At 40.5% G+C, this 14,191-nt stretch overlaps 1 protein-coding gene across 1 annotated transcript; it reads right to left on the bottom strand.

Annotated features, from left to right (window-relative positions):
• Window positions 1-2,055: 2,055 nt before the first annotated feature.
• Window positions 2,056-12,355, bottom strand: LOC128890573 (uncharacterized). The gene is made up of 2 exons (XM_054149207.1): window positions 11,436-12,355; window positions 2,056-7,489 (listed from the first exon to the last, which is right to left on the bottom strand). The coding sequence occupies exons 1-2, from the start codon at window positions 11,448-11,450 to the stop codon at window positions 4,322-4,324; spliced, it is 3,183 nt and encodes a 1,060-aa protein (XP_054005182.1). The 5' UTR covers window positions 11,451-12,355; the 3' UTR covers window positions 2,056-4,321.
• Between the last annotated feature and the right edge of the window lie 1,836 nt (window positions 12,356-14,191).

Genomic DNA, 14,191 nt, shown 5'->3' with positions numbered 1-14,191 from the left:
TATTGCCACTAAGGAGATATGTATTAGGTCGCAATTGTGCCTATAGTATCAAAGTAGGCCTCAGTTGCATCACACTAATTACATCTTGCCAGGTAGCTATGAGTAATATGTACGTAATCATTGAATTTGCATAAGCCAGAGTTAAAGCAACAGAATTTAGAACATGATCAGATTATTGTAGGTGATTGAAGAAGTGATTGATCCAGGATTATCGTACCATTAAGTTTGCGGGTTATACGTATTTAGATTATTGATGCACAAGAGATTTAAAAGGACTGTCGCTTACGACTTACTCTCTATTCGGTGATACGGGTATCTCAAAGCTTTCCGCTTCTCGATGCAAAAAGGTTAAAATCTGTTCACCGTACGCATCACAAATAGTTTGAACTCCATCTCAAGCTGCATTACTCTTTCTGAATTCATGCAGCGTATAATGGCTCGAATAGACTTCGCTTACGCTTACTTCCTACCTTCTTCCAAATGGAAAATCTAGTTGTGGATACACGAAATTCTTGATTTACGTTATAGAAAATATTTTTACCTGAAAATTCATGTAAAAGTTTACCAACAAGTACGCATTTAATATAAAACAAAGAACGAAATCTATTAGAGAGTTATTTCATCTCTCTACTCGCAGAAAAGTCATGTCACGGTATCTTAAATTAATTATTGAATGTCACATATTCAAAAGTCAAGTAAACGTAGGATGTTACCTGAGTTTTTTTCCATTTTTGCATTATTGTCTTCACAACAAGAACCGTATTAACTCTTGACTCTCATGGAGGAGTTGCAACTCTTTACTGAATTTTCCTCGTCCTTCTTCTTTTATGCATGAACATGATAAAGTGGCGCAATATCCACCGTTTACCATAGTATGACTTTGTTAAAAGTCAGTTAAAAGTATGTCTTCGTAACTCCTAAACATTCTGTCCCGTACTCTTTTCATTATCTGACCGACTTTGACTTTATCGGCTCTTATCTTGAAAGAGGATTATAATAAAAAACCAAGGTTTCATCCCCAATTGCAATCGACTTTAAAATTGCAGTGTACTCAGTTGAAAGGTAGCATTGAAATAGTGTTTCAGAGAAAAAAAAATGATCCATAGTGATAGAAGCCGGTTGGTTGGCGGAGCAGGTCGGTATACGTAGTGCACTATGCCTGGTTCAGGTGGTGCGCGATTATTGGCCTTGCTACTTAACGGGTCATGTCAAAAGGCGTTGGAGTCAGAGAGACCAACAATTAACACGTCTCCGGGTCAAATTAACCGAGCGGAAATCTTGGTGCACGCCCGGTTTTATAACCGAAAACGTGCGAACATTCCCATAGTTTAGTCGAGTTTCAGTTTGCAAAGGAAGCCTTATGATCGCATTGTCTGGTGCACGAAGAACGGAATAATGGAGGAAACGAAGAGAACCGTGCGAGGTCGGAGTAGCCGAAGGGAAGGGAAAGAAACGAACTGAAAACGGAAGGGAACTGGAGACCCGATGGAAAGTGTGCGAAAAGCGATTTTAACGAGCAGAGAGACCGGGACGCTAACTGTCCACGCTAACTTAACCAGCGCGATAGCGTTTCATTTACATAACCGTAATCCTACTTAGAGGAGGATGCCTAATTCCCCTCGTACGTTTTCGTTTCACCGTTGCCGTGTGCCAGAATTCCGGGCCGAGCGGTCAAGTATCCGCGTACCTACTTGTTTGTTTCCTCGTAAGAAACACTTTCCCCGGTTATTTCGGAACAGTCGTCGAAAAACGTTGTTTGAGAATGAAGCCACTGCCCGAAAACTCGATTCTCGGTCGCTGAAAGTCGAGATTACGGCCACTCGAATGAGAAACGTAAAGAGGAAACGGCGCAATCGAGGTAAACAGAGCGCCAGATGCTTGGGATTGCTATTGGACGTCCATGCGTATGCGGCTTTCGCGGTGAGCTTACGTTTAACAGCCGCGGTTGCCTAGCTTTTCAACCTTTACATTCGATTCGGAGATGGTGGCAAACAATCGGAGAAGGGTGGAATAATGGAAAGCTGGACGGGAATAAGTATACCTTTCTATTTACAAATACGTCATATATTTACATACTTATCGCGACGTTACACATATAAATGATACAGTCACACGCGCGCTACGTTCAACGAGTAAAATAACGTCGATCGTTCGTCCAGTATCGATAGCGCGCTGTCGCACAGGACGCTGCGTATAAAATAATAAATTAATTCGTTGAAAAAAAAGAAAAGGAGAGAGGTGTCTAAAAGTTAGGAGCTAGTTGATGCATTTTATGGCTTGGCAGCATCGTCACTGCGTATTTCTTAACAATGAGCATCTCTTAAGCTTGTACGCTTTACTTATTTTACGTATCTGCAATACACTGAGTTATGCATAACCATTTGCCAGGAAGCACTATAAAAGTACAAGAAGTTTAAGGTTGCACCGAATACGAAATGCGTGCACGGCGATACGCAGCGGCACTAAGCCCGCGTCGATCAACGTACCGACGTGCAAGCGAACGCGTTAACATTTTATTACCTATATCTGCCGGGTGGTTATATTTCAGACTGTGATCGCGGAGGTTATCAATGTGTCGGGCATCTGCATTTACTACTGCTCTATACAAGAGTGACTTTGTGAGTGTAGAGTGTGTATCTTTGGGTGCTTGTACTTTTAAATGGTTTCACTTGGAAAGACTCCTAGCTGTGCTACTAAACGAAGTCATCTCTCTACTTTAAATAATACATACTTGTGTTTCAAATACCTTTTCGCAAGAATACGTGCGAAGAGAACACACCGAATAGCAGTTAGAACGGATCAAAATTTGACTATCTTTTCTTGACATTTTCTTCTGTTGAGCTCAAAGACTACAGCTTATATTTTTACACGCTGATTTTTGCGAAACTTTGCACAGATAGAGCACTGAAATTTATTAAACAATTATATTTTCTTATCGACATACTTTTATTCAAGGGATGTAAATTGCTCTGAAAGTGTTAGTTGAAATACCTATTTAGTAAAATTTCTTATAAATTAGCGGAGATAAACGACGAAAAATGACGAACTAAATTTTCAGCTAAAGTGCTCTAGGTGCAAATTTGATAGAAATCAACGCGAAGAGTGACGTTTCTTGCAAAACGGGATTTTCACCTAAAAGTCTGTTTCCTCTAATGCATAACTGGTACAGCGTATCTCATCAAAAACAACGGACTAGATGTATGTATATCTGCCTGTTATCGTTGCAAGGGTATGCAAAACCGCGTGTATTGCGTCTAAACGCCCTCAGTGCCGGGCAATGCGTTTCACGTGAAACGCGATTCTCGCAAAAGGTAAGAGTCATTACCCGAAGCAGTTAGACGAGTTTCTGAACTTTCACCTCGGTGAAGGTTAAAGACGTGGAAGCGCGAGGCTGCCTATCGTTTTGCCGCGTCTCAAACGACCGATGAAAGTTGCCCGATGCGCACCTCTTGCCGTGTTCCGCGTAGAGGAACAATTTGTAACCCAGTGACCTAAATGCCTTGCAAAATCTGTGTTGCAAAGTACGGAGTCATCGCCTTTAAGCCCCGATGACTGAATTTCGTTGTCTCGCTTGAGACATTCGCTAATGGCCGTGACACGGTTACTGAACTACACGAGGAGGATGACTTCGATACCTTTTGCTCTTTTTCGTTCGAGTGAAACCCCTTCCAAGAGGTGAACGCCCCGTTCTTGCGCGAACAGAGGAACACTCCAGGACTTTTGGATCCCTCTCGCGTTGCAATTATGGGTCCGATAAGATCTGCCTTGGTGAACGTGGAATCTGTCCGTGCGAAAAAAGGTTTCCGCTGATGCTTGCTTAACATGATAGCACTTCTGGCGGGAAACGAGAATCTCTAAAGTAAATTTCGTTTCGTGATCGGCGATAATCGGCAAGCATCGGTACACCATCCAACGAACAATTATCACTATCGTTCTTCGGCACTCGCGAAAAGAAAAAAGTTACGCAATCGGCAACCTCTTCCCTTCGAAACACCGGAAACGTCTTCGAAGTGCTAACGATACACTGGAGCAATGCGAAGCATCGATGCGGTTTGGAATTGCTTTTTCGACTACCGGTAACAAAATGTTAAATATTCTATAATTAGCAGTACAACTTGAGTCACCAATCATAAATAATGAATTCTTAAGAGAGAATTTGAATTCGAAGAAAAGCCTTCACTTAACACGGCAGGAACGTTTGACTTCGACAAACTTGGTGTAGCAAAATAAAATAAGTCTTTCCGCTGTTGCATAAATTATCGTACACTACCAACAAAAGTCCTAAATGGTTCCTAAATATAAATGAATTGCGTGAAATAATTTAGGACTTTGCTTTATCGGCACTTTTACTTTCCTCCGAAGAAAAGGTAGGTACGGACTCGCTTTTCGCTACCGACCTGGTTTCCTTTCGTGCATCAGCGTACTGATTATTGAAGAAGAGAGCAACGGTCTCTTCTTTCGTTGAATTTGCTTCGTCCAACTCCGCCTCTTTCCGGTCACTAGCATATCCAACCAATGCTTCGGCATTGTTTTTCTGCTCGCTATTGTCCACGGTAATATAATGTCCTTTTTGTGCATCTGCGCTACTAGCCCGTGGCAAATCATTGTAAATATGTTGCAGGGATTGCCCTTCTGGAAGACCTTCGAGTTGGATATTTCCTTGACTCGGTTGCTCGATAGCTGCGAGGATATCTTGCAGAAGTCCGTTCGAAAGCACTTGATCGTGCCTGATGCTGCCGTCCGAATTTTCTGTTCCTAGTCCTCCATCCGCGGGTTGAATTTGCAATGTGTACGTTCCTTTGGATCCCTGAATTTCAAATCCGTCGGCTCCACTGGTAACAGCCAACCCCTTCGCCAAGGACAAAGCCTCGCTGCCTTCGTGAGTGTTCAGAAATTGACTAGCATCCACGTCGCTCGAGCCATGGTTCTTTGCTTGTCCAAATTCTTGCTCGACTAAGCTCGATGCCAATGCCTCGGCCCTTGCTCCATCTTCTTGTTTGAATTCGTGACTCGAAAGACCTGCCTCGAGAGATTGCGTGGAAGGAGGTGGCGAAAGGACATTTGCAACATCGGCTGATTGGCTGTGATCGCTGGACAACACGTTGTCACCGTGTTCGAGGCCATTGTACGCTCCATCCACTGGATTCCCGTAGCTGTCTTTTAAATTGGAATTATGCCCGCTCTGTAGGTTTAACTGACTCGCGGATTGCGTGGCATCAAACGAGTGTGGCGACGGCTCTACTTTGAGAAGCGAATTTTGATGTAGATCAGAGGAAAGAGAGTTACTCGACGACAAGGAAGTGGCGAAACTGTGAGCATAAGATCCCAAGCCTGGCGCGTGAACTCCTGTGTCTTGTAAACTATATTGCGCTCCGCCACTTGTGTGCTGGAAACCGCAATCATAGCCAACGCTCGTAGGTAGCGGTGCGTTCACTATAGGAGTACCATAAGTGGTAGCGATGCTACTGCCAATGCCGTCGTATAGATTCTTTCCGAATCCAATGGAGGCTGAAACGAAAGAAGAAGCGGGTCCAAAATTCGGTGCTCCATAAGTTAGGACCGGCGCCGGAGTATTGAAGTCGCCGAAGGACAATGGCGTCCCGTATTGCGCGTTCGGGGCTGCTATTGGCGAATGGTAACCATTGGCAGCAAATTTGTTGAAAGCGATCGGACCAGTGAGACTAGGCAATTGCTGTTCGAACGAGAATGGTGAAATATAGGACTTTGTTGATTTGGGTGAGTCAAAGTATCGCGGCGGCGGTATGTAACGATTGAGATTGCTTAGAAGTCCACTGGGAATGGGTTCTTTAAATTTAATCGGTTCGCGATTTCTGGGCGGTATCAGGGAGCCGAGCGGAGGTAGAGGAGCTCTGAACGATCCGTGAGGACGATGATGATGGAAGTTCTGCTTGAAAAGTGAACCGCCTTGCAATCCAAATGAAGAAAACGATACTGCTCGACCTGACTCTGGATAGGGTCCCTTAGATGAATAGGAAGAAAGAGGAGGTGCGCTGTACGTGTCGAGTAAAGGTGGTGGTGGTAGAGGTATTCCAGATTCAATAGAGTTCAATTTCCCGAAGGAAACGCTTGGCAACGGTATACCATAGCTACCAGATAGTGTATTCACGGGTGGCAGCGGTAAGTCGTTCCCTACGTTTTGAAACGAGTGAATCTCGGCGCCCCCCAGATGATGATGATGCGATCCACCGTCAAGAATTGGTAATTTCAAAGTTGGCAATGACCCTGCGTTGTGATCCGAATTTAACGGCGATACGTTAGGCAGCAACTCGAATCCAACGGTTTTCACGATGGAAAGGGGCTTGACCTTTGGCACGTCGTACTGTAAATCAGACACGACCTCCTCGGACTCGTGCTTCTTCGGTGGATGATCTTCGTTGTGGAAAGGCTCGAACTGCGGTAACGGAGGCGGCGGCAATCCATCGTTCTCGATGGAACCCGAATGCACAGAACTCTTCAGGTCCTGAGCTTCGGGGTTATGTATCGGAACTCCGTAAGAATCGTTCGGTACGTTTGGATTATCGGCAACAGCGTTCGAGGTAGTTTGCGCTACGTGTAGATTCCCAGAAGAGCCTTCCAGCGAGTGATGCTCATTGTGCTGTAGTCTATAATTTTCTTCGGAATGTCCATGTTGATTAGCCAATCCTGCGATCGGCTGCCAACCGTCGTATTTTATATCCGGTGGTGTAGGTGGTGCTGGTACTCCTGGAGGAGGATGCGGTGCCGGAAGGCTGTAAGCGTCACCAGTGGGAGGACCATACTGAGAGCTAGACACGGACGCATGCAACGGTCCTAGTGGTGGTCCATAGTTGTCGCTAGGTTGGGAATTGAACTGAACGGCGATTTGCTGCGAAGGTGGTCCATATGCATCCAGAGACACGGGGATAGGAAACCCGTGTCCTGGTTTCGTTGGTCCGTGACTTGAAGACGATACGGCTATATATTGATTGGAGACGGCAGAACTGAATTTCAGTGGTGGCCCGTACTGAGTTTTCGGTGGTCTGAACGATGCGAATGAATGCGGCGGTCCATAGTGTTGCTTTGGTGGTCCGTAGTGAAGTTTCAGTGAACTGTAGCTAAGCTTCGGGGGCAAAGGGGACAGAGGAGGTCCGAAACTTTGTTTTGGTGGTCCGTAATGTGGTTTAATATTTCGCGGTGGGCCATACGAAGACAATGGTGGACCATAGACGGGTGGCGGTGGTACGTCTGGCGGCGGCGGTGGATATATCGGCGTTGGTCCTTGATCCCCTACCAGTTCCGGTGGTCCGTAAACTGGTGCTGGTCGCTTGAAGTCTATCCCAATTGGAGGTCCGTATTCGTCAGAGGGTGGACCGTACGAATTACTTATCCTGTCGTCAGCCTTAATCTTGTTCTCTGTTTTCTCTTCGCTTTTACCAGGTGCTTGAGCTTTGTTAATCACTGCCTGACCATGATGTCCGATCACCAGGACGAACAGCAGTGTGATTGTCATCTAAAACCAAAATCAGACTTTTAGGGTTTTACTGGTAGGGCTTTTTCGACATATTAATTTTTGCTAAAATGACGCCGTTACGAAGAAAATATCTGGAAAAAATCGTCACCGTTTCAAAGAAAAATATAAATTAAATACATCCAGATATTGAATATTAATTCATACAAAAATTAAATTAAATTTTAACAATTTATTTCGTGACTTGTGCTTGTACAACAACAACGTGACAACCATCCTGTTAAAGAACTGTGTAGGTTGTCATAATTAGAACTAGCTTATTTAATATTGTCAATTTGGAGAACTTGGTAGTTTCGTCGATGGTTGCATTAGATCTAGAGCATTTGATAATTGCATTGCTATTATACATTACGCTGTAGCTTACGGGAAATAAGATTTTTATTTCACTCCGGTGTTACAGCATCCCTTTATTTTCATCATCTCTACAAAATGTGTACATTCCCTTTTCTGTCACCTAAATTTGAATTTATGCAAGTGTTTTCTTCCTGAACTTGTTCAAATCTTTTACACGCTACGCTCAGGAGCAAGCGTGCAAAATTACAATTTCCGGATTTGGGAGTTAGCTAACTGGTCTGGTAGCATCCCTTGCTCTAATTAGTTCGTCGAGAGCATAAGTGTAGCTTAGTATCGTGTACACATTTCGCTCGTGCCGCACACATTATCTACGGTTTCGTATTGAAGGCCGTGGGAGACTTTAAGCTAGTTTACAACCACCGTTGGCGCAAGACGAGGCAGTCATCCCGACGTATGTGAAAATTATGTGAACCTGCATTTACTCTCTATACGTAATAAACGCATGCGCCCGTGAATAATTGCGTTAATTGCAAAGACACCGTGCGATACGACGTTGAAAGAAATCACGTTTTCTCTTTATTTTCTGATTGTTAACGAGTTGACTTGTATCGTTTAATAATGACACATGGAAAAACTGAATAAGTTTGTATGAATCGAAAGTTTGTAACATTATTATCGAGAAAGTAAAGTAAATTAGATTCTTAACGTTGCAATGCCTCGCAATTTTATGCAGTGATGAACTATGTATGTAATAAAATCTCTGAGTTGTGCTTCTTGATAAGCTGCATTGTTAAAATTTAGCATAAAGTTTTTTGAATTATTCAGTGTTCATTTACCTGTAGTAAAGTTTTCTGTCTCGTAAAAGATTGACAGGAAGCAACAAATCGTGTATGTTTTCAAATGTAAATGTCATCAAGAAACCGTGCTTGGAAGTCTTAAGTGGGACAGTGACCGAGATCTAAGGTTAACATAATAAACCACACTTTCTCCCAAATGCATTCACCAGAAGTGCAGCGAGAGAATGCACTTCAATAAATGAAGAGTCACAGAGTGCAAATCTTATCGTGGATTTCTGTACTCTTTAATACTTCACTCATTCTGACTACACATTATTGATATTGTCTATACCAACTTCCTTTTTTCTTTGAATCATTATAGCTTAATATTGAATTTATTATTACATTTATATATGAATCGAAGAATGAAATCCAAAGCAAGAAAGTGATTTAATTTTATATTTTATATGAGTACGATGACAATGATTGAAAATACAATAGCAACAAAACCTTAAAAAACTGTAGAAAATAAAAATTAAAAGTCCGGTGGGATTATAGCACAAAAACAAAACGAAAGCGTTTTACTTAGCGTTTCCTAAGAGTGAATGGATTCGAATTTACATTTATGTTTACCGATACCATAAACGTTTCGTTACGAAGAGAATTTCAAGCACTTGACAAACTTTTCGCACTTTTGGTTCCGAGCTATGAAATTTTAATTGTAGTTTACATAGTGTAGAGAAGGCAATACACGAAGTGTCAAATAATTACTTAACAAAAAAAAAGGAAAGAAAATTCTATAAACTTCTAGGCACATTTATCTCCGCAAACAAAATTGATAGTTACTTTGATAATAAGAACACATCAGATTTGTACTATTCAACGACGTTGGGTTACATATACGAACCCTTATCAAGTGAACTTACAAGTACCTTTCACAGTTTTCTATGCAAAATTAAAAACAAAAGAAATCTTAATGAGAAAATATGTTCTGTCGACTGTGTCATCAGTCTAGCGCGTACTAGTCTTCCCACGTATTTGTCACATTTTCTAGTCTATGCTGGTTGTCTGACAAATTGATGTCAGAGTTGAAAGTAGCTTATACTTCGAAACAGGAAATACGTAGGCCCGTGTTTACTGGAACTTCTTCTTCTGTTTAGCATATTTATTTATTTGTTCACGATATCCCACTCAATATAAAAAGATTGTATTCAGTATGTAAAAATATATTTCGAAATGGGAACTCGAGAAGAAGTTCCCTAAAAATTTTGTTAAGATTATGCGACCCCTAAAGAAAATAAATTAATATTGTCGTATCCAATTAATATTAATTCGTGGTTATGTCAGTGGTTATTGTTACTTCTGAAAATATTCTCAATCTACCCAGTTTCTCTATGTATTTTTAACATTTCATTATTATCTTTGTCTATAATTATTGGTCGATTACTGCAACATCAAACTCGAATCGCTACTTTCTACGCTTTTAGACTTAATTGAATAGAAAAAGTAGTAATCACTTTCATCGCGTTTACTCATCCCCATAAAACGCTTGATGTAACATTTACATCCGCGATTAATTCAACACTCAAACGAATTTTACTTTCACGTTACAACGGCGTTACTGCTGATCCGTACTATTCACTTTCATTTGTTACCGTTACACTTCAGTAAACCGAGACTAACCGGTCAGTAATTAAATATAATTAATAGAAAAATGATTATGTTGCTCAGTAGCTGGAAATATAAATTCCATTTTACACAGTAGAATAACTTTCACTTGTACATATAAAGTTCCACTATACTATTATTCGCATGAATACAACAAAATTGTTCAAATAAATACTCTTCAATAAACTTTTCAGCTATACTGCATTTCCCAACGATTTGACCTTGCCCTTTCTACTGGCGTTACCGTTAAAGTAACCTTAACTTGGTCGTGAAGTTTCAATCCAAAGACAAGAACAATAAAGCAAGTTAATAAAGTAACGATTAACGGAAAACAAGTTTCGCAAGTTTGTTTAAGAGAAAGTGACATTTACAACGGAACCACTATTTTCATGACAAGTTCTTCCGGTGATTTGCGACAGTCAAGAATTCGTGGTGCAATAACACATCGTTGATCACCTCGGTAACCTCAAACTGTTTGTGAATTATCTGATAACTAATCTCGTTAAGGAGTTACATACACGTAGGTCAATAGAGTCGATTCTTTGAAATTATTTCTATTCACTGGGAGATGAGCGTTACATAAATTGGACCACTTTCGACATACCCTTAAATTGTAATACTTGTATCATTTTCGATTTATTTGAATATAATGTCTACAATAATTTATACAGAACAATACAAATAAAAATATTCTCCATTTCGTTCGTTGAAAATATTATAATATAACGTAGACATAACATATTTCGAAGTGTAATTTCATTACAGTTCCAAAACAGTCTCTCATAGACCCTTAACAATACGATTGGCGAAGAAAGTCTTCCATGTAATCATCAAATAAATATTTTAGAAATAAATGGTACACGTTACTTGAAAAATCAGAGGTTACACTATTTCCCCCATCTTAACTAAAAATCTTAATTTCTATACCAAATTTCATTCTTGAAGTCTCGCAAGACACCACGAAATATTAACAAAAATACTTTTACTCGACTCCTCTTTATCACACGGCTACCTCAGCTCCTTTCCCAGCAAATCCAAATATTATTATTAAAAGCTAACAATTTCACTTCTCTCCTGTTTATTCCCCTAAACAGGAAATTTCTGCACCGAATGATGCAAAGGTCGAACAGAAAACTGAGCCGCCCGAAGCGTAACGTGACAAGGCGAGAATTAATTCCCCGATCACCTACCTTGCTTCGAATCATGTTGCACGGATGTAATCGCTGACCGCACTGAACACAAATTTAACAAAACTCCAAGGTTGTTCTTTTACTTTTTCGTCACTCGAATGAAAGGAGCAGGCGTGCGCCTACGTCCCAGACTTCTTCTCGGCTTTAATCGAACACGGATCTTCCGTATCGCGTCGCGCACACCATCCTGACACTTGTCAACCCGTTGCCTCTTCGACAGAGGAGCACCACAACTCCGTACTATTAACACAAAAAAATGCTCAGTCTCGTATGAGCACACGGCTTATATAGACTCCGAGAGGGGCACCGGTCGAAGGAATTCTCGGCTGAGCTAGCCGAGTAAATCGAGGAAACGAGAGACCGAAGGGAGAGAGCGAGAGAACGAGAAGCAATGAAGAGAGACGGGGACATGGATCGAGAAGGAGGCAGGGTCAGAGAGAGGGAAAGAGTCGAGAGGACGTTCAGGACGAGAAAACCGGGAGAGGGAACCCTCACACATCGGTTAAAAATTCTCTTTGCAGAGAAAGTAGGCTAGCCCTGTCTCTGACTGGCCGAAGAAAGATGCACTCGGAAGTATCGGACCGATGACGGATCTCGGTCCTACGCTGACCGAAGGAGATCCTGCGGTTGGATCATCGATTCATACGATTAAGGCGTCTGGCCATTCTGAGCGCTCGCCAGATGGGTACTATTCTTAAAAAAAAAAATTAATTAAAAGATTAATCAAGTAATCGAAAAAATCCATTGCTATTCTTCAGATAATGTATCTAAAAGTATTGTGTACAAATTTCAGAGCAATCGGACCGTACGTTTACTTTCTTTTGGGATTATCTCGAAACTACATTTTTCGAAATGGTACAACGTAAATCTTGTAAAATATCAGTCCGATTGCTCTGAAATTTGTACACACTACTTTTAGATACGTTATCTGAAGAGTAGCAATGGATTTTTGCGATTACTTGATTAGTTTTTTTTTATTGACGATTTTTCTCGTGAAATTTCGGTGAAAAATAAAACAAAAATTTCTTCGGCTCACCATCATTTTCTTAATGGTAAAAAAAAATCCATTTGCTACTCTCTTGCGACAAACTGCAGAAACAGACTAATTCTTTTTTTTCTTTTCCACATGCAACCTAAAGAATATAATGATGGTACAACCCACGCGCGTTTCGTCCCGAAGGCCTTCACCAAAATTTTCGAACCGCCGCCATTTTTTTTTTGTATTCTCAAAAAATTGTTCATGTGTTCATTAAACCGTTTTTTAGTATGTGTCAAAACATACAAATATTTTTTTCTATACTTTCGCATTTATGAATTTTTTAAGAATAGTACCCATCTGGCGAGCGCTCAGGGTGGCCAGACGCCTTAAGCGGAGAACTGCTTTCTTTCGGCCAAATAATCGATCCTTTGTTGTTGAGAGAATCTTATAACGCGACCATTCGAGTTTTTATTTTTTGATAAATACTAAATGTTAATATAGTTTCAGTATACAGAACACTAGTAGTGTGTTAAAATTCGAAATCTTTTAGGTGTTATTAGTCCGATACAACAGTATGCTACCAATCATTTCAAAACTGTGTTCAGACTAACTATGTAGTGGTATGCTATGTATCAATTTAAAACGCTTCAGAGAGCAAGTGATAGCATCATGACGAAAGCAGGATCTGCTGAAACAGCTTTCCCGATGAGTCCGATAGCTGATCCAGGATGTACCGCAGTAATGATGCTCTGTGTGCCAAAAGTATTGCTTTTATCAAATCGTGTACCGATGACCAGAGCGTAAAAATATCTTATGACTAAGATAGGTTCTGCTCAAGGTTCTGCTCACTTCTGGAGTCATTCGAGATCCTCCTAAAATATAAATTTGATCAGATTTAAATTGAATGCTGTCTATTCTGCTAGCTAAATCTCACCGATAAGTATTGAATATTGCCGTTTGTACCAAAAATATTACTCGTTAAGCAATAGAAAGTTCATTTAAATATACTGGAAACCTATAAATGGACGCGAAAACCTGTAAAAGGTGAGTGATCTAGGCCATATTTAATTTGTGAGAGGTTCTGCTACCAACGATAAATTCGGAGGAAATCAGGATCCTGTGTAACAGATCTTCAATTGTAGTTAATCTTGAAGTTATTCGAGCGAAACTTATAGAAATCTGTAAGGTCTTTGTTCCGACTTTCCGTGCTTTCTCAAATAATTGACCAATTGGTCAGAGAAAAAACATTCCTTTATAATAATTACGAGTGATTCTAATCGTCACAGTTTAGCATAGAACAAGTAAGAGGAAGCATGGAAACAGATTCGTGTAGGTCTAATTACAGAAATTGAATACAGATTTATTCAAAAATTAGAAAGCATCTTGTTATCGTTAACAATGTACGATATACGAGAAAGCTACGGTTATTGACATCAAGAAAGTCTTCACCAAGAATCTTTGAAACACTCATAAGATTAGAAAAATCGATTGTAGAGGTACTCCGAGGTAGAGGAATCTTTAGTTACTGGAAGTTGAATATACGAGAAAACTTGAGTGATTTATGATAAAATGTGATAAGATCATTTTTCTTTTAATTAATTGCACTACTTCACCATACAATAAGTATCATGAAAAAATTAAATTGTGAGAAATATATTTAAATAATAAAATATAATTAGTCATCCCTAAACGGTTTCGCTATTTGTATCTATCTTAAAAACAAGATCGATGAACCTTTATGACAGAAATATTTTACCGCTATCATCTTTTAATGACG

This window comes from Hylaeus anthracinus, unplaced genomic scaffold (assembly GCF_026225885.1).
Source record: "Hylaeus anthracinus isolate JK02 unplaced genomic scaffold, UHH_iyHylAnth1.0_haploid 12001, whole genome shotgun sequence".
Lineage (NCBI taxonomy): Eukaryota > Metazoa > Arthropoda > Insecta > Hymenoptera > Colletidae > Hylaeus > Hylaeus anthracinus.
This window is presented reverse-complemented; position numbering and strand designations above follow the sequence as displayed.